Source organism: Dendropsophus ebraccatus, chromosome 1, assembly GCF_027789765.1.
Source record: "Dendropsophus ebraccatus isolate aDenEbr1 chromosome 1, aDenEbr1.pat, whole genome shotgun sequence".
Classification (NCBI taxonomy): domain Eukaryota; kingdom Metazoa; phylum Chordata; class Amphibia; order Anura; family Hylidae; genus Dendropsophus; species Dendropsophus ebraccatus.
This window is the reverse complement of record NC_091454.1, coordinates 119,077,581-119,099,418: the sequence shown is the minus strand read 5'-3', so window position 1 is coordinate 119,099,418 and position 21,838 is coordinate 119,077,581. Positions and strand designations below refer to the sequence as shown.

General features: G+C 42.1%; 1 protein-coding gene across 3 annotated transcripts in view; it reads right to left on the bottom strand.

Annotated features, from left to right (window-relative positions):
- The window catches only part of ATXN7L1 (ataxin 7 like 1), an 83,371-nt gene that overhangs the window by 38,586 nt on the left and 22,947 nt on the right, over positions 1-21,838 (bottom strand). For all 3 annotated transcript variants that reach the window (XM_069977617.1, XM_069977625.1, XM_069977632.1), the window contains exon 3: positions 13,374-13,478. In XM_069977617.1, the coding sequence (XP_069833718.1) occupies positions 13,374-13,478 (105 nt within the window). The remainder of the gene's footprint in view (positions 1-13,373; positions 13,479-21,838) is intronic.

Here is a 21,838-nt window from a genome sequence, read left to right as displayed (position 1 = left end):
AAAAGGATTTTTACTGCATTGCAATAATTTTAACTCTACTGTTGCTCTTTGAAGTTTCATACAATTACTATACACAGTCTTCTTTCATCTGCCATTTGACCAATAACATTCAATAAGGATTTGAACATGGCATAAGTCTATTTCAAATCTGCAAGACGCCAAGCACTCCTGGTGCACAATGTTAAATTGTTAGTCTGAGATAGTGCTATAATTAGCTGAAATTAATACATGAGTGTGCAGGACGCATGCAGAGGCAAAGAAACAGAGTGAGACAGAGACTGAAGAGCACACAGAAGCTCCCACATCCTTCTTGGCTGACTGATCGGACAAATAATATCCCACTGCAAAATAAGGAGGAGGATTATTTTCGTAGTTAAATCAACAGCACCACTTAGCAACTGGCTGAATCTTTACAGCTTATATACAGGGATTGACAGTTTTTATTTAGCACAAATAATATAGTAACAAACCAACAATCTCCTACACATGTACATTACTTAGTATATGTAAAAAAAAATAATAATACGAAAATTTCTAGGTTTCCATAACACTGACAGGGGTATCTTCAAAAGTCCAGGATATGACTATTGCAAATCTAATATGTGAATTGTTTATGTACTTACAAGGAAGATCTGTGGCCGAAACCAAGCATAGATTTCCATTAAAAGATAAACCACAAAATGTGCTATTGAATCCAGATCCACAAAAGAACATCGTTCAAGGAGGCAAATCTTCAGCTTTTACACACATACCCCAATTCAGCTGCATTAAATGCAAAATGTTAGCAGATTCACTGGGGTTTATGGTGCATATTCCAACATAAATCTTCATTAAACTCAAAACAAGTAAACATGGCCTTAGGCCCCGTTCCCACTGAGCAAAGCTAGCGGAATTCCGCGACGGAATTGTCCGCCGCGGAATGCCGTTAGCCTCCCGCTCATAATGGGACTCTATGGGAGGCGCGCGCTCCTGCCCTGTCCGCGCTGAAGAATGAACATGTTCATTCTTCAGCGCGGACAGAGCAGCAGCGCGCGCCTCCCATAGAGTCCCATTATGAGCGGGAGGCTAACGGCATTCCGCGGCGGACAATTCCGTCGCGGAATTCCGCTAGCTTTGCTCAGTGGGAACGGGGCCTTAAGTCTCCTATACGCATTAGACGTGTGGTAGGATGAAACTATGTATTAATGTGTTGTTACATAAACATGACTATATACAGTATGTCTATGAGAATTAAAGATGGCCTAGTCAAAAAGAAATTAAAAAAAAAAAAAAGCCCTATGTTAAAAGGAACACAAAATTACAGGGCACCAGATGGCAACCAAAATGGTTTGGTGGCTCTCAAATTGCAACAAGAATTTGCATTCTTGTTTCCAAATGCAACTAGCCCAACTGCTTCCTTTCTTCCGCTTTAACACCACAAAAAAATAAATAAAATCTATTACGTGCAAAACGATTTCATGGGAATTTGTTTTATAGCCTGGAGTACTATATTACACATCAATTATTATGAATTGAATTAATCTTGCCAACAGGTTACTTGATGATTGAGGAGGGTTGAAAATTACAATTGACATGTAGGGTCATAAAGCATAGTAAGTTCATAAAAATTATCAAGACAATGGTAAAGAACGTGTATAAAATGATATGGCAAAAAAATCGTAACAAAACAGTCTTGGTGCCCACAACTTTTTTCGGTTTTCCTATACTTTGTGTACTGCCAGGATGAAAGCACCAAGACTGTACATAATGAACGGTAACAAGCGCATCTGTCTAACACTTTTATCCATGTAGAAATATATGCACATTCTAAAAAGAAGTCATACAATTATGACTATGCACAGTGCCTGAACCATGCAACACATGGCAAAAACTGAATAAAAAGAGACCCCTACGGGGCAAACTGAGGATGTGGGAAGTGATCTTTAGTGAGTATGAACAAATGCACACAACCTTCTGTGGGTGAGATATAGGATTTGCACATTTATAGACTACAATTGTTATCACGTTAGGGTTACAAATGGTTTTCTGTACTAAAACAATCACATCAAACCCAAATCAAGCTTCTCACTTGTCCTATAGTAATGTTAAGTATATTCATGTACAAGTATAACACTTTTATTTTTATTTATTTTTTTGCTGCAGTGGGCAGGCTCTATAATGAACAGTGTAAAAGGTGCACTGGGGCAGTAACCTCCCTGGTTTCCTTTTTGTCATGGTGGGTTCTTGTTGGTAATAGATTATATGCAATTTGGCATTGGTTTTCATTGTGATGGTTAATTTAGTAAGATCTGCCGGAGAGGCCCAAGCACTGACTGATTTGCTGCCCACCTGGCCCCTTTCGGAAGGCAGAGAGGGGAGGCATCCGGTGTCTCTGCTTTTCATTGTATTGCGGTCTATAAGACACTTATGCAATGCATTAGCTGGGGAATGGCTAGAGCAGGGATCACTCACCTTCCTGCTCAGCCACCCAGTGCCTCCTCTACAATACAGACAGTGTAATTACCAGTGCTTTCATCTCTTTACTCTGGCCAGGCGTGACTGGAAGAGGCCAAAGCAGCAGAGCTAAGTATATTAAAGGGGTTATCCAGCACTACAAAAACATGGCCACTTTTCCCCCTACTGTTGTCTCCAGTTCAGGTGCAGTTTGCAATTAAGCTCCCTTTACTTCAATGGAAATGAGTTTCAAAACCCCACCCAAACTGGAGACAACAGTAGGGGGAAAGTGGCCATGTTTTTGTAGTGCTGGATAACCCCTTTAAGCAGGGGTGGGGGGAACTGGCAGTGTGCAGTGTTCTCAAACATGTGACTCTCCAGTTGCTGCAAAAACTACAACTCCTACAATGTCCTGCTGGCAGGACATTTATGAACAGCTGAGAAATCACTGGTAGGGAACCAATAAGTTAAGGGGGGCTGCATACTTAGTGTTCTGCAAAATGTCCCAAGTTGCTGTAAGAGTACAAGTCCTATCATGATCTGCTGGCAGGCCATGATGGGAGATGCAGTTTGGCAGCAGCTGAAGAGCCACTGGTTGGGAAGTAATTACTTAGGGGACCTTTGCACGGTTTATTAGAGGGGCAGTGGCATAGTACACTGTAGGAACAGTATAATACAGGGGCAGTGGCACTGTTTATTATGGGCACAGTTCATTAGGGACATTGGCTAGTATAGTAGGGGCATACTGGCACAGTTAATTAGAGGCACAGTGGGACGAGGGCCGTCTCTGCCATTAGTCGAAATGAGTATATTGCTCAGGACGGAAGCTTTGTAGAGTCTCTGAAGAGCGGCCATAAATTATACTGTCTGCCACACACCTCTGACTTCAGTAACCCCATGATCTGCAGTGGATAGCTGGACACAGACATAGAATGCAAGGAAGTCGGGACTGCAAACACTTTGCAGGCATTTTTATTTGCTTCAGACATCACTACACTACAGGTGATCACCGCCCCTTTAAATGGTAGTATGAGCATGAATAAGACCACCATGAGTAGTCCCAATGCATTGACTCTAGTATACGCTTTTATTCTTAGAGAAGCAATAAACATTGAAGAATTGTTTGCAGACTGGTGGAATTGGGAACTTTGAAACTTTTCCTGTCTTGTCCCAACCATGGATGGAAGGTACCAGGATGATGTATGGTGGAGCTGGATTGTGTGTATGCACTTATTATAAGGCTATGTTCACATCACGTTTTCAGCCTCATGTCAGGCTATACATCTAGAATCAATAAAAAAAACTATGCCAACGTGCAGCATGGCATGCGCTCGATGGCCCCAATGACTATCCATCTGCTCCACGGATACTTCCTTTGTGCAGGACTCAAAAGCGTGGTCTTCCGTGCTTTTGAATCCTTAACAAAAGAAGTATACGTCTGAATTTATCCTGCCTATTCAAGTCAATGGGGCCGTCGGCCACACGTCGGCCTCCTTTTTTTAATTGATTCCTGACATGGGGCTGAAAATGTGATGTGAGCTTTGCTTAAGCTGCAGGTTTTCTGCACACACACCTTACTTACGGTTTTCAATAGATTTTGGGGGAGGGGGGGGGGTTCAATTTCAGGTTTCACCTCAGGCAGCAGAAAACCTAGAATAGTCCCTGAGTGGGACAATATATTAGGAGCATGATAGCACATTATATGTAGGCAACAGTGGTACAGTTCATTAGGACAAAGTGGCACCATTCTCTTAGCATAAAGAGGGGGCCTAACTATAGGTGGGGGGGGGGGTTGCAAAAAGGGACCCAACTATAGATAGATGCACACAGAGGTTCCTGTTACTGTTAGGGGTCACTATGATAAGGAATTTGTATACATGTGGGGAAGGAGCTGAAAATATAAGGTGCTTAAGAGTTTTTTCTGGCAGATGTTGTGGAGATTAGCTGTGACAAGCTGTGGAAGAAGTCTTCATGATGATAGGAAAGAAAAGGAAATGTCACCTATAAGACGCTTGATGTGTCTGCAAGGTCCTTATTTATATGGTGTGCACAGCTTATGTACAGCTGGTAAGAAAATAATGGTCTTGGTATAGTGGCTTTTTGTATCAGTACGGTAGCAATGGTCATGGTATGGCAGTGTTATTTTAATATTACATAGTTACTATGTGATGGTAATGTGTGTCTCTATACTAGAATTATTGTTAATATTAGTATACAGGATTTGTCCAGTATTGTGGTAATATTTGTGGTGATTATATTTTCTCCTTGTATACTGGTATTGTTGGTATGCAACATGCAGCATATAACATAGCTCACAGCTGATGCATTACATCTCATGGGCACCGAGGTACATCCTCCACCGCAGGCTTTTCGGAGGCAAGGACTCCTCCTTCCTTGCGCGTGGAGGACGTACCTGGGCGTCCGTGAGATGTAATACATCAGCTTTGAGCTCGGTTATATGCTGCATTCATGACCGAATAAAGTGGAAAATTTATGTCAAATTGTACTCAGAGTATTATTTGTCCGATCTTCTCTGGTGCATGTTCGAAATCAATTGGATCCATGATGACAGCGCTATGGTAAGAGTGAATCTCTTTTTTTCCTCCATAACCATTGTATTGAAGATTATGATTTCTGGACTTGGTGAAGTTAGGCAGTGTGGAGGCTGTAACACATGGAGTTAGTGCAGACTTGTTTGTTTGTGGCAGGGTGCTGTAGATAAATAGGAGGGTCTCTTTTTAACTGGTCCTGCTCGACCATTGTGAGCAAATCACTTCCTCTTTAAATAGAACCAAAAAAAAAAAATGTAAATCTATACTTACATTTCTAGCTTCCCGCCACCATCCTTATCATTGAGCTTATCCTACTGTGCAGCACTTCCTTGTGTTAGTGTTGGCACAAGTGTCTGCCAATTCAGCCAATCAATGGTTAAGAGAGGATAATGCTGATTGGTTGAACAGGCAGGTCACATGGTGCAGCTGCACAGCGAGAGTCATCGCAGTAAGAACAGGAACTTTAAGGATGATTTTTTTTTCTATTTTACAGCAGACTAAGCAAAAATGTTCATAAAAATTTCTGGAATACCCCTTTAGAGGCCATGCAATAAGTGCAAAAGGCCCCAAAATATACATGTTAGGACACAACATTACTAAGTGTACTGTACTTAATATACACTAATTTACTAAAAAAAAATATACCCTTTGCAATGTTAGTTAAGTTTGTAAAAGCACAGACAACAATTTACACATAGAGAACCAGGCAATTTAGAAATAGTATAAAATAAATTAGTCCTAAAAAAAAGCCAGTGGGAGTTCAGAGGTTCAGTGTTATAACAAAGCAGACACTGGGCAAAATGGGGATGCTCCATAAGAGTGCTACTTCCCTTCCACCTGTCATATTGTCATTTGAGCAGTTAAATGGCAGCTACAATGTTTCTTGGCTGAAGAATGTTTTCAGGAACTGTTGTTCCCACAAGCAGAATAAAATGTCCTGAAAATTTTGCACTTATGAAAACAATTATTGGGAGATATTTGTCTCGAGTAACGAGCACCCGAGCATTTTAGTACTCGCTCATTACTAGTCATTACCATTAAGGAGTCTCATGAAATGTAAGGTATTGGGTAGTGTTGGTAATGCAGAATAATGTATAACCACTAGTTTAGAGTTTTTGCACTCTCTGAGTCAATATTTAATCATCTATCCTAAGGGAAGCTTCACACACACCGTATCGCAGTGAATATCCTGCTGCGATACGCAGCAGATTTGATGTAAATAACTGAACACAGCATCAAATCTGCTGCGCATCGGTCGTGTGTGTGTTACCACCCTTATGCTGCGTTTACACAAAGCAATAATTCCCCCAATCGATCGTTTAACAATTTTGAAGGAACAATTTGGTTTTTATAACGATCAGCGTTTAGTAAGAAAAATCAGTATTGCGATCGTCGAATTTTTAGCAAATGACGATTTGAGAGCATGTTGAAGGATCAAAATGAACGATTTCTTGCTTGTCTCTTGATCGTTTGCTGTGTTTACACGATTACGATTATCGCGATCGTTATTGTGAAAATTTGACCGATAATCATTCGGTGTAAACGCAGCATAATATCAAGTATTTAGTGGCTATCAAAATAGCAGGCCCTAGTAACATCATTGAAATCTGGTGTTTCATGCCGTCCCATTGCCACAGGTGTATTCATCTGAGCCCCTACAACGCAGACTGTCTTAATAAAACATTTGTGAAAGAGTAGTTGTAGTAACACCTCATTTCATTATGATGACAGGTGCTCTTTATAATGACCCAAACAGCCTATGGTGTCCCAATTACACATCTTCTGCAGTTTCTTGATATGCCCTCCTTTACTTATGAGTCATGTGGGTCCATAGTTTGACAACACAGTTGGAGGAGTTGTCCTATGAAAAATTTTAATTTTTCATGCCGACTGGGTTATGGGGAACAGAGATACATAAATACAAAACATGCTGCCGTTTCTCAGGTTGCCACGTGTCTGCCAATGTCCTCTTCTTCAAAACTTTCTGTGAAACGGGGACAGGAAATGATCGCTCAGCATAGACAGAATATTATAAGGGCATGAAAAGCAAATACAGCGCTACATGTATATAAGTATACACACATACATAACGACACCCACTGATGATTAAACTACTACCACAGAATAAGGATTGTGTAATATGGCACAAAATGTATACTTTTATATATACAAAAGAAAAAACTAAGAACACAATTTCGACTATTCTATGTGTAGTCTTACTAGGGGTTTATAAAGTGGAAGAGCTATGTTAATGTCATGTGAATCTATGTCTCTTTTCATTCACCTCATGGTGTAATCTGCCCTGGCAATGGCTGCTTGATGAATGGTAGCTACAGCTATATTTACAGTCATCTAAAATTCCTGTTCAATTCCTAGTAAATTTAGAGCCTGATCACTTCATGCTGTAGCCTCGTTTGACATAAATACACTTGAAAAATCTCCTGATAAGCATAGAGTTAGATATGTTGCTCATAAGGTACCATTTTTAAAGACGTCTTTTCCTAATGTGTACTTTTCTGGGTACTGCAAAATTTTCTTTTTGGGTATTTCAATAATTTGGGGAAAGCTGTCAAAAAAACCCAGATCATCAAACAGTGGTGCACATTTACACCAATGACAAAGTTAGAGGTAGGTGGAGGGTCCTTAAAGGGAATCTGTCAGCTCCCGGACCCTACAAAAGGTGCTAACACTGTGCTGTAGCTGGAAGTCCCGTAGAATGCATGGTACCTTATGGTAATTTGTCCGTGCAGTAGATTATGCACAATCCTACTGTAGTGAAAAGTCCAAAGTGTCATTTGTGCCACACCACTTCATCCTCCTCTTCATGAATAATCAATGTTGCCCAGACTTCTGCTCGCTCAGCAGTCAGCCAGTGTCTCTGATTGCAGATCAGTCCTCTGTAGGCAGTTTATGTCTGAAAGAAACACTCCAGGTATAGTTTAATCTCTGAAGCAAAATGTGTTGGAGCTGTGGTCTAGGGGTAACTCAATTGTCTAGAGACCTGCCAGCAGTTCATTCTTTGGTTCAAATCCCCTGATGGAAATAAAACAGGTCTTTATTTTTTTCATTTAATTTTTAAGGGTCTTCTCACACAGTATTTTTGCTCAGTATTTTGGTCAGTATTTTGAAACCAAAACCAGGAGTGGATTGAATACACAGAAAGGCTATGTTCACACACTGTTAAAATTGAGTGAATGGCTGTCAATTAATAGCAAATAACAGCCATTGTTTGAAAACAATTATTTGCCATTAAATGACGGCCATCCACTCAATTTCAACAGGGATTTAAAGCTGAGAATGAACTGCTGGTGAGTCTCTAGACAAGCAAGTTACCCCTAGACCACAACTCCAACACATTTGGGGTCAGAGATTCAACTATATCTGAGTGTTTCTTGCAGACACAACCTGCCTACAGAGGACTGATGTGCAATCGGAGACACTGGCTGACAGCTGAACGAGCAGGAAGAGGGAGGAGAAAGGAGTGGTGTGGCGTGCCAGAGTGTGGCACAAACAACTCCTTTTTGACACTTCATTACAGTAGGAGAACTGAGAACTGTGCATAATCCACTCCACAAACAAATTACCAAAAGGCACCATGCTCACAAGGGGACTGCCAGCTACAGCACACTGTCCACACCTTAGGAAGGGCCCAGGTGCTGACAGTTTCCCTTTACAAATTTTAGAGACTTAGGCAGTAAGCTTAAAGGGGTTATCCAGTACTGCAAAAACATGGCCACTTCCTTTCAGAGACAACACGACTTGTCTCCAGTTGAGGTGCAGTTTGCAATTAAGCTCCATTCACTTCAATGGAACTGAGTAGCAAAACCCTGCCAAAGCTGGAGACAAGAGTGGGGCTGTCTCTGGAAGAAAGTGGCCATGTTTTTGTAGGGCTGGATAACCCCTTTAAGACAAGGGCCTCCAAGGTGATACTTTCTGGAATATTACATGTACCATGTGTCACACCAAAAAGGCAGCAGGACTAGGGGGATATGTAACTGGGTAAGTAACTGAGTGATAGGAAAGAGGGTCGGTATTGATGGAACTACTCAGATTTGATCACAGTTAAAAGTAGGGAACTGCAGGGGTCAGTGTTGGGTCCCCTTCTTTTTAACATATTTATTAACACCGATGTAGTGGGGCTACAGAGTAGAATGTCCATATTTGCAGATGATACTAAACTGGGTAAAGTTATCACCACAGAGGAGGATAATATCATATTACAGAGGGATTTGGAGAAGCTCGAGGCTAAGGGTCCTATTCCACGGGCCGAGGAGGGCCCGATCAACGATGTAAACGAGCGTTTACTGGGCTTATTCCACGGCCTGATGATCGTTGAGCGAGGGCTGCAGGGACATCGTTACCGATGTCCTTGCAGCCCTTGCAGCATCATACATTACCTGTCCAGGCTTCTTCTCCACGCTGTCTTCATCCTCGGGTCCCGCACGCTCTATCTTCAGAATGGCCGGTCAGCTGACAGGCCACACTCAGCCAATCACAGGCCGCGGCGGTCCCGGCCTGTGATTGGCTGAGCGCTCAGTCAGCTGACCGGCCATTCTGAAGATAGAGTGCGCGGGACCTGCTGCTGCTTGTCAAATCGTCTGTCGCCCGCGGCGCACAGCTATTCAACCCTAGCGATGTGCGGTGGGGGAACGATGATTTTAGGTATGGCCCTAAATGAATGATCAGCCGATGACACGATCATCGGCTGATCGTTCGCTCTATTTCACCGAACGATAATTGGCCGAATCATGCCAAATGGGGCCGATCGGGCAAATGGGGACGATCCGGCCAATTATCGTTACTGTGGAATAGGGCCCTAAGGCAGAGAGTTTAATGTGGATAAATGTAAGGTTATGCATTTGGTCTATAGATATAACCTGTACAATTGTGTGCTAAATAATAAAACGCTGGGTAAAACTGCTTCTGAAAAGGACCTGGGGGTATTGGTGGACAGTAAACTCAACTTTAGTGATCAGTTCCAGGCAGCAGCTGCCAAGGCTAATAAAATAATGGGATGCATCAAAAGAGACATAGATGCTAAAGATGAGAACATAGTTTTGCCTCTATACAAATCTTTAGTCAGACCATACATGGAATACTGTGTACACTTTTGGGCACCGGTATATAAGAAGGACACAGCACAACTGGAGCAAGTGCACAGGAGGGCAACCAAGGTCATTGGGGGAATAGATGGGTTACAGTACCAAGACAGGTTATCAATCCTGGGGCTATTTAGTTTAAAAAAACAAAACAAAAAAAAAACAAAACAGGCATACAGAGGCATAGGGGTGCTGTAAATTTTAGTTTTTTTTTCTCTGTTGTATGTGGGGGGGGGGGGGGGGTGTAGCTGCCTCCTGTTGGCTTGCACTCCACCCATGTCTTATGAGTGCTATAAATGGATTTGGTTCCTATCTGCCCAGTTGTAGGCTTATTTAGCCCAGTGCTGTTGCACTTTTTTGTCTGACAGGCAGAGAGGCCACTGAGGGGTCTCTCTGCCTGTCAATCATCTCCGCAGAGCGCACTGACAGGCAGAGAGCTGTGACTAGTTACGGGCGGCTCTTCGCCCAGAAGACTAGCTGCCACCCCTCTCCCGACCTTGCCCGCCGCAATAAAACTACTTTTCCCCCTATGTAAAGTTACCACTGCAGATGCGGCTGGTATGCTGGTGGAGCTGCACAGTAGATCTTTAGAGTTCAGCTGGGAACCATATCAGCACAATCACGCCGATTGGTTCCCTTTAAGGGGGCCCGGAAGCTTTTCTTGAAAAATACATCTTTACAAGTCATAGGCACTAGATTACATCTGAACGCTGATCCAGGGATTTATTCTGATTGCCATATTGGAGTTGAGAAGGAATTTTTCTCCCTGTGATGAGGCAATTCGCATTTGCCTCATGAGGGTTTTGCCTTCCTCTGGATCAACACAGTAAGGTTTTAGGTTCAACCTTATTACCTCCCTAACTATATATCAGTATATCTTTACCCAGTGTTTTCCTGTTTAGTACACTGAAGTATTAAACAGTATAAACATGGCAACCTTTCATATTTTAGAAGTATTGCAACAACAGATCACAGAGTGTAGTGTTTTGAATTCTTTTTTACATTCCACTCTCCTATCATTCCTAAAGAATTTGCCATTGCAGCTTTTATTATGAACTACAGAAACGGTGAACATTAATAACTTTTGCAGGGAGATAAAAAAAAAAAAAAAAAAAAAAAAGCTACCATAGATTCTAAACAGATAAAGTAAACAACAATGCAAATGTTAAATGTAACTCAATGTTTATTGATTGTAAAAAAGAAGCCAGGATGAGTGACAAACTATTTCTCAACTGGACCTGATCACATAGGCTGGGTTTACATTATAAATGTGTTGTACATCTGTTGTAGGCTATGTTCACACACTAGATTTCAGACCTCAATTTAAGTGGCAAACGTCACATTAAGGCTCTTAAAAGAAAAAAAAAAAAAAAAAAAAGTTCCCACTAAACTGTATTGCTCTTAATGGGAAAATGTCGACTCACATTTAGTTTCATTTTAAGGCTGGGTTCACACTACGTATATTTCAGTCAGTATTGTGGTCCTCATATTGCAACCAAAACCAGGAGTGGATTAAAAACACAGAAAGGCTCTGTCCACACAATGTTGAAATTGAGTGGATGGCCGCCATATAACGGTAAATAACTAACATTATTTCAATACAACAGCCGTTGTTTTAAAATAACAGCAAATATCTGCCATTAAATGACGGCCATCCACTCAATTTCAACATTGTGTGAACAGAGCCTTTCTGTGTTTTTAATCCACTCCTGGTTTTGGTTGCAATATGAGGACCACAATACTGACTGAAATATACGTAGTGTGAACCCAGCCTAAAAGGGAACCTGTCACCCCCCGTGCTGGGGTGACGCCCGCCCGACCCCCTGGTGGAGCACCATATTCTTACCACTTCCCCGAAGGCCCAGTCTTGGACCCGATATCGCCATTGGAAGCCTTGCTTGCACTCAACAGGCTGACGCTCGTAGAGAATGACTGCTCCGCTCATTTTCTATGGGCATTTGATTAATCTCTGGTGAGCGCGCGCACAGCTTCCAATGCCAATATCGCTGCAGCGGGACTGGGTCCAGGACCAGGACTTCGGGGAAGGGGTAAGTATATGGTGCTCCTTTGGGGGGTGGGGCGGGCGTCACCCCGGCATGGGGGGAGACAGGTTTCCTTTAAAGGACAAGTGCCATGAAAAACTTTTTCCCAGTAATTGAAGCACATTACAAAGTTATATAACTCTGTAATATGCTTCAATCATCTATCTGCCTCCCTTCCCTATCTTTTCCCCCCTCCACCCCCCAGCAGGAAGTGTCCTGACTCACACAGACCTGATTACTGTCGTCACCGTCACCAGGCAGCTCCTTCTTGTGAGGATGAGTCATCAGCAGGAGGGCTGCTCTAGGTCCTGTTACACCAGCCTCCCCCTCCTTGTCAGGTGACTCTGCTTGCTCAGCTTATCTTCTCTAGTGACATGACTCCTTCACTGAGTCCATGGCAGCAGGAGAGAGGGTATGAGGGGAGGGGGAGAGAGGGTATGAGGGGAGGGGGGAGCTGCCTATGTGCCGGAGTCAGTCAGAGGGAAGATAAGCAAGTGAGATGTGACAAGTGATGGCTTGCAGTTGTTCAGCCAATCGGAGCTGACCAAGCTGAGTCACCTGACAAGGCAGGGGAGGGGGGAGGCTAGTGTAACAGGAGAAGGAGCTGAAAGAAGAGCTTGGTGACGGTGACGACAGTAATCAGGTCTGTGTGAGTCAGGACACTTCCTGGTGGGGGGTGGAGGGGGGAAAAGAGAGGGAAGGGAGGCAGATAGGTGATTGAAGCATATTACAAAGTTATATAACTTTGTAATGTGCTTCAATTACTGGGAAAAAGTTTTTCATGGCACTTGTCCTTTAAGGGAATTCTTTTGGGCCATTTTTGGAATTTTTTTCAGTCTAGTTTGAAAATGTACTTAAAACATAGTGGTAACTACATCTGGTCCATTTTCCAAGCTTATACTTTCTTTTGCAAAATAAAGGTATACTGTATGTTCAGAGACAGATCAAATGTCGGCATTGGTAGGCTATGTAAAGTAAACAGGGCCACAGTGGTATATGCTGGCATACCATTCTGTTGGTATGCTGATGTGTTCCACAAACACACAGACCTTTTCTTTTCTTTTTAAGTGAATCGTACATAAATCAGAAAAAAAATGCAGCTCATTAACATAATACTTCATTAGAATTTTCAGAGACCCTTTTGCTTGCATACATGTTTGAGAGATGGCTGAGAATGAGAAATATGGGGACCAGTGTATAAATAATAATAAAGAAAGTAAATAATGTTACAGTAATTATGTTCTTACCACAATGTAACTGGAATACTTGTGGCTTCACTACTTGATTGCAGACATTACAGACCACTAGATAGAAGTCATCATGAGCTGGATAGTGCCCAAATAAGTGCATGTCTGTAGGAAAAAAAACACAAATTTTAGTACAATGAATCATATCATACGGTGATTCTAAACATTAACCAAATCAAGAACAACAGATTTTAGAAAGTAAAAAATAATCTGATTTATGCTGGTAAGAACAGGTAATATAGTATGTACTTATGAAGATATCAATTAAAAAAACAAACAAAAAAACTTTGTCCAGATTACTTTCCTAACATGTCTTTATAGATTTTGGAGGCTGAAGCTTTTGGCTTGACGGCACTTACTTCCGGTATGTGCACACTGAGGAATAGGTAAGGAATGGCAAGGAATTGAAGAGGAAAAGTTTTCTTTTTGAAATTCCTCGCCTATTCAGCTCTGCCAGAACAGGAGCATAATTTGAGCAGAATTTAAGCAGAATTTAAGTCCCATTGACTTCTATAGGGTTCCTCTAGTAGAATCCGCCCAAAGAACTGACATGTCAATTCTCTGGTTGGAAAGCGGATGCGCGGCAGAAAATTCTGCCGTGTGAACAACAGAGCAGAAATCCCATTAAACACAATGGAACATTGCTCTGTTCACATTTTACTAGAGGAATTTCAAGTGGAAATTAAGGACAGATTGTACTTCAAATTCCTTGCCTATTCCTCAGTGTGCACATACCTTAAAGAGGACCTGTCACCCCCTGTGCCGGGTTGACAGGCTCCCGACCCCCTGTTAGATCCCCCTATACTTACGTGATCCCGCCGGGTCCCGCTTCCTAAGCCGGTCGGGTCACGGAGATATCAGCGCCCGAAGCCCCGCGCGCGCGCTGAGAGATGAGTCCGATGCCCATAGAGAATGACGAAGCATCGGACTCCCCATTCATTCTCTATGGGCGTCTGACTCTGCTGTTAGCGCGCGCGCCGGGCTTCGGGAGCTGATATCTCCGTGACCCGACCGGCTCAGGAAGCGGGACCCGGCAGGATCACGTAAGTATAGGGGATCTAACAGGGGGTCGGGAGCCTGTCATCCCGGCACGGGGGGTGACAGGTGTCCTTTAACGGCCCTTGCACACTATGGAATTGGCGCGGATAAGCTACAGCGGATACCATGCGCTCGCCCCCCCGTGCTCCTGCTTGAAGATCTGCCCATCCCATAGGCTCCACTCTATGGTCAGGCAGATTCTGGGAGCACGCACGGAATCCTCCGAGCTTTTCTGTAGTGTGCAAGGGCCGTAACTTGGGAGTCCACGTCTCAGAAGTAAGTCTTCAAAGAGGTAGAGGGCCAGGGCTACACTGTAGGTCTAAAAAATTGTGTGCGGGTGAAACTACACTCGCACACAATACCAAATAGCTGCACAGTGTCTCTGATATTGCGCAGACACTGTGCAGCTATTGCAAGCAATGTAGGTGAGGTCTACACAGAAGAGGACCCAGAACAGACCCTTGTGGCACTCTGCTTGTAAATATTCTCTGCTCAGAATACACTGCATTTATGGGGATACTTTGGACAAGGGCACAGTTACCTCCCTGGCTCCCGCGGCATAGCCAATCAGCAGCTGCAGCGTTGTCCAGCTGCCTCACAACAGGTCCTGAAAGCGGGCGCACAGTAACCACACTGAACTATCCAGTCCCCCCCCCCCCCCAATAATTAAAGCAACAAATAGTGTTTTTTTTAATAAATTGAGGAAATTTGTATTTTACATCTTCTGAAATCACATATGCCCTAAAACCTAGCTTCAAGTACCTTTGGTGGTACTTGATGGAAGATCTACACTAGGCCCTTAAAAAAAAAATCTTTCTGAACCAAAATGGCTTCCCAACAAAGTCTTATAAGTGCAACACCCCCCCCCCCCCCCCTTTCCTTCTTTTCCTTTTTCTCAGCCCTTCCTTTGCGGTGCATGGTAGATCTATACTGTGCTGCAGGGAACCATATGAGCACAATCTTATTGCTTATTGGTTCCCTTTAAGTCTCCACACATCTTTATGACAGACTCTCCTAAAAGAAGAATAAGTATCCTTTAGTATAGTCTCTCACTAGGCAGCAAACGCTCTGCACAGAAGATAGGCAACAATCCCAAAACAGCTGTCTGCAGATTAAGTCTTTCCTTTTGGTAGATTGTTTGGATTGGCTTAGATCCCCAACGTTCTAAGACTCCTAGAAAGAGTAACACACAGACTTGAAGGGGCATCACTTTGCCTAAGTGGTGTGAGCACTATTTGCATATCCTTTCTTTCCACAATTTCCAGTGTAGCTGGAATGGTCTTTAGGGTGCGTTCACATGTACAGGATCCGCAGCAGATTTGATGGTGCAGATTTGATGCAGTGTTCAGTTATTTAGATGAAATCTGCTGCAGATCTGCAGCAGAAAATCCGCTGCGGATCCTGTACGTGTGAACGCACCTGAAAGTAAAATGGTTCAGTGTACAGTATTAGTACATGTACTTACAGCACTTACTGACTCCCTGCGTACCTCATAGAGCTAACATTAGACCTCTCTTCTCCAGGATGTGCTATGCTGCTCTGTGCTGAGACTGTCCATAAGATGGCTGACATGGAGGAGCATGTAACCATGCCACAGTGTCCACAACTGAGCCTGTATTTGCCAAGAGTGGAGAACACTGGGGGCAGGGTACGGTCACATTCTCCTCCACTTCAGCCATCTTATGGACAGACTCACCACAGAGCAGGGCAGCCCAGCCTGGAGGAGGGGAGTGTGATTTTATCTACACAGGGAGCTGCTGTCAGTAAGGGATGTGAGGCCACTTACTAATACTTTACATCAAACTATTTTACTATAAAGTGGTTGTAACAGGGTACAAATGGCTGACCCCTTTAAGTCTCCACACGTTTTTATGGGGACTCTCCATAAGGACAACTAGTATCCCTTTAACCCATTATAGAGAATGAAATTTAAGTAAAAATGGCTTCCACCATCAGCACACAGTGCAGTTTTCGAATTGTGCTCATTGCAACCATATAAACACAGCTTTCAATAAAGCAGACGTAACAGCACAAAAACCTCACCACAACACACTGTGTATTCACCACAGACGTCAATTTTTATTATATTTATTTAACTGCTGTCCTGTGAAGAACCGAACATCTAAAGATTTCTTAACCACCAGAAAATTCCCTCCTCTCCCAGGCTAATGTTCTGGCAGGTGCTTTGAGCAGTGGTACTCCCAAGGCTTTTGTTTTGTTTGCCGAATCATCTGCTCACAATAAAAGGATAAAGACAGCTTCATTTTTTAAGTTTGTTTTTTTTAATACCCTTTGTTAGTCATGTAAGATGTAAACTGTGGGCCCAACCTACAAGCAGGAAAGATGTGAAATTTATTGTAGGAAAGTCCCAGAGAATATCCTGTATGAAGTTATACATTTATAAGACATTATGAATTATCCTGTATGTAATTTATTGGAAAGTCATAGAAATTTTTAATTCCGAGATCAGATCAGCTTATGCTGCATTTACACAGACAGATTTATCTGACAGATTTTTTAAGCCAAACCAGGGAATGGATTAGAAAAAGAGAAGAAATCTCAGTGTTTCCTTTATGACCTGTTCTCTGTTTATAGTCTGTTCCTGGTTTTGGCTTCCAAGATCTGTCAGATAAATCTGCCTGTGTAAATGCACCATTATACCAGACAGTTTATTATATTCAGATAGAGAATAGATGGTATTGGATCCGCAGGTCTACTGGGCCTTTATATATCATGAACACCTGTGAAACTACTCTCCTGACCCATTATCCAAACATGTTGAAGTCAAGGCAGATTACATGAACAAAATGTTAAAGGAACAAACTAAAGGCTAGCTTCTGGAGCAACCACAACATGGTAGAGATGTAGAATATGTAATAATGATAAAGGTTGAGGAAAAAGACATTATACATCTGACATTACACTTAAGAAAACCCTGCCGCCAGTACTGGTCACAGTGACATTATTACTTTCAATTGGCTCACAGCAGTTAAGCTGGAAATAGTGACCTATAAATGCTCTTCAGCAAGAATTAAATTCCAGGAAACAACACGGTCTCACAAAAACCAAATAGTCCTGGAGTCTGGATGATTTCTAAATAAGAGAAAAATACAAGAAATGATAATCTCCTGGAAACGGCTCGCAATAGAATACTTTTCTGACATTTACAGAAAAGGGATTTCATGCAACTGTCCCATGTGAACAACGGAGATAATTCTCGATATCACAACACCTTAATTTTACTTTTTTTTAACCATTTGCCATAAATTGCATTTAACAGGAATGTCAATGTCAGACTCCACTCAATAAAACTTATCAGTTGACTGGCAATGGTAAAAGTCAGACTGATTTGTAGTTATCCCTTCTGTAAAATAAAGGCCCTATTATACAAAGCGCTTATCAGCCGTTTTTGGCCGACTATTGGCCATTACAGACGATAATTGCTTTGTGTAATAAAAAGCAACGATTAGCTGACATGCACAATATCAGCTGATCGTTGTCTTTTAATGTCTATAAAAGACAACAATAGCAATGATCTATCTTCTATGGTGTGCCCTGACAATTGTCGGGGCAGCACCCCGCACTTACCCACTCGCTCTTTCCCTGTATAATAGCGCCGGCAGCAGGCGGGGGAACGAGGAGCAAGAGAGTGCTGACCTGATGTAATAGAGCCTTTAGTCTTCCTCAAAACGGATTAGAAAACACAAGAAAAAGTGTGACCTAGTTGCCCAGGGCTATCAATCAGGTCATTTGGCTGGGGCCCCAATATCTGAACCCTCAGATATACCTCTGTACCGTATGAAAAAAAAACATACCCAAACTGTAAACATTCATATTTATCCAGAGTATGTCCGCTTAGGCCTCATTTACACAACAGCATTCTGGTCAGTATTATGGAATGGATACGTACAAATGTTGTCAAGCATAGACTACATTTAATCTACTGAAGTCAATGGATGTGGCCCTTACAAATATTGATGCAGAATACTTACCCAAATACTGCTGTGTGATTGAGGCCTTGTAAAAAAAAAAAAAAAAAAGTTGCCTGTATCATTCATTAGTATGTATGTTACAGGAAATGTTGCTACTTAATGGTGATCATTCTGCCTTTACTGCTGGCAGTCCGGTTGAACATATTCCAGTTGGCAGGCCCGTGACTCACAGAACTGAACAGCTTAGAGTTAAGAATCATCAAGACACATATTAGATGTGACCACTTACCATACTTCTTACGAATACCAGTATTTATGTGTTAGCCGACTATGTGCTGAGTAACCTGCAGCCACCATTTGTAAATTATACTGAGTCAGTATTGGCAAAAATTTATAGCGAAGCTAAATTACCACTCGGCATTACATCTTGAGAATCATCCAAGTCTCAGGCAACAGTGAAAGTCCTCTAGCACTTGGTGAGCGCATTCTGCCGGTTAGAAGTAAACACAAGGAGCTCCTTCTTAGCCGCGCTGTCCCAGCCAATTGTGCAGGTGTTATTAATGCTGTGAGCAAGGGATGAGCACTTCAGGCCTGGAGAGTCACAAGCAGGCCAGGGCTCTGACTGCAGATGTATGCATTTAATTTACATGTACTTAGCCTACTTATCATTCAAATGAAGGAAATTTGCATAGGTATGTGTTGTTCTGAGGACCGATGGATGGGAATACAGATGGAAAGTTCTGACATGTCAGGATTAACAGAGGAAAAAGACACGAAGAGGATGAGTGTGGTTGTTTTGCGTTTAGCTGATTAATCTTCATTTGCTAGAATATCCACACAGCTGTACGTAAACCCTGTCCAGATACAACAGGCCAGCTCACATCAAGGTCCTCTACTACCAACCTAACAGCATCATCTCAGGTCAGTCAGCTACAACCAGCCCTTGTACTAGCAAATATGCCATTTCTCTGTTGTTTTAATTACATTTCACCCCATTTTCTGCCTGCAGCATACTCCGCTTCTCACTGTGAAATTCACTTCGTATAATGTGGTTTCAGATGCAGATTTAGCCCAATTCAACAAGGCTATTTAATGTATGGTAAAAAGTTAAAAAAAAAATAATTTAATGCATCATTTACTTTAATTTGAGAAGTCAAAAGTTCATACCATAGTTCATACTATATGGTTTTCTTCTGAAAACAATAAGATGCAGAATGCAGGTGCAATTCACATGCCACATCAGTCACATAAACATGCCCTTTAACTGCTGTTGTATGAACACTACAGCCTTGTACCGAACAAATGCAGCTACCAAAACAGCCCTTGGTGTCTTCTAAAGTCTTTGGAAACAGTAACAAATGTTGAATTTAATGTCTCCTTTGTAAAGAGCATTTGTTAAACTACTATATTTTGCAGAAAGCACAAATAATATTAGGGTGCCCCCAACTGGTAATCAGATGTCACTGCAGGTCTCAAACTTCAAAAAAAAAAAAAAAAAAAAATACAACTAAGGGTGCTAACACACACGAACGATGCGCAGAAGATCTGTAACCGATTTGATGCTGTGTTCAGTTATTTACATCAAATCTGCTGCATATCGCAGCAGAAAATTCACTGCGATACGGTTTGACAGCTGCACTTAGAGGCTTAATTAGCCGGCGCGGCAACGGGACCCGCACCGGCTTATAGAGGCACTGCCCGGCTGCACATGTCAGCCGGGATCAGCTCCCGGCGACACCCCCCGCGGCACCATGACGTATCAGATACGTCATGGGTCGCTAAGGGGTTAAAAAAAATATAGAGAGAGAGACAAGTTTATAAGCAATGTACGGTACTCTGTGAAATATAGTGGTGCCCCACATGAACTAATGTTGCAATAATTGAACTCAATAACTGAACAGGTATTAACCTTAACCCCTTAGGGACCAAGCCTGTTTGGGCCTTAATGACCAGGCTCATTTTTCAAAATCTGACCTGTCTCACTTTATGCGCTTATAGCTCAGTGATGCTTTAACATATGCTAGCGATTCGGAGATAGTTTTTTCGTAACATATGGTACTTTATGTTAGTGGCAAAATTTAGTCACTGTCTTGTGTGTTTTTTGTGAAAAACATCAAAATATAATGAAAAATTTGAAAATTTTGCACTTTACGAACTTTGAAATTCTTTGCTTCTAAAAAAAAAAAGTCACATGACAAAAATTAGTTAGTAAGTCACATTATCAATATGTCCTCTTTATTCTGGCTTCATTTCGTAAACATATTTCACTTTTTTAGGGTGTTAAGGGGCTTAGAAATGTATCAGCAAATTATCAAATTTTCATGAAATTTCCAAAACTGATTTTTTTAGGGACCAGTTCTTTTTTAAAGTTGATTTAGGAGGCTTGTATGCTGGAAACCCCCATAACTGACCCCATTTTGGAAACTAGACACCTTAAAGAATTAATCTAGGGGTATAATGAGCATTTTAACCCTACAGTGGCTGGAGGAAAGTATTCACAATTAGGCCGGAAAAAAATGAAAAATAGAAAATTTTCCAATAATATATTTGTTAAGATTAAAGTATCTCATTTTCATTATAAACATGAGAGAAAATGCACCCCAAATTTTGTAACGCAGGTTCTCCTGAGTACAATGGTACCCCATATGTGGGCGTAAACCACTGTATGGGCACACAGCGGGGCTCAGAAGGGAAGGAGCGCCTATTAGCATTTCCAGTTCAGATTTTGCTGAAGAAGTTTCTGAGCGCCAGGTGCGTTTGCAGTGCCCCCGTAGTGTCAGCAGAATAGAACCCCCCCAAAAGTCACCCCATTTTGGAAAGTACACCCCTCAAAGAATACATCTTGGGGTGTGGTGACCATTTTGACCGCACAGGTATTAGAGGAAAGTATTCAAAAGAAGACAGTAAAAATGAAAAAAAAAAATTCCAATAATATGTTTGTTTAGTTTGAAATTTCTCAATTTCACGAGGAACAAGGGAGAAAACTCACCCCAATATATGTAACGCAGGTTGTCCTGAGTAGAATGGTACCCCATATGTGGGCATAAACCACTGTGTGGGCACACAGCGGGGCTCAGAAGGGAAGGAGCGCCAATTAGCATTTCCAGTTCAGATTTTGCTGAAGAAGTTTCTGAGTGCCAGGTGCGTTTGCAGCGCCCTTGTAGTGTCAGCATAATAACCCCCCCTCCAAAAATCATCCCATTTAGGAAAGTGCACCCCTCAAAGAATACATCTTGGGGTGTGGTGACCATTTTGACCCCACAGGTATTAGAGGAAAGTATTCAAAAGAAGACAGTAAAAATGAAAAAAATGTAATTTTTCCAATAACATGTTTGTTTAGTTTGAAATTTCTCAATTTCACGAGGAACAGGGGAGAAAACTCACCGCAATATATGTAACGCAGGTACTCCTGAGTAGAACGGTACCCCATATGTGGGAATAAACCACTTTGTGGGCACACAGCGGGCCTCAGAAGGAAGGGAGTGCCAATTAGCA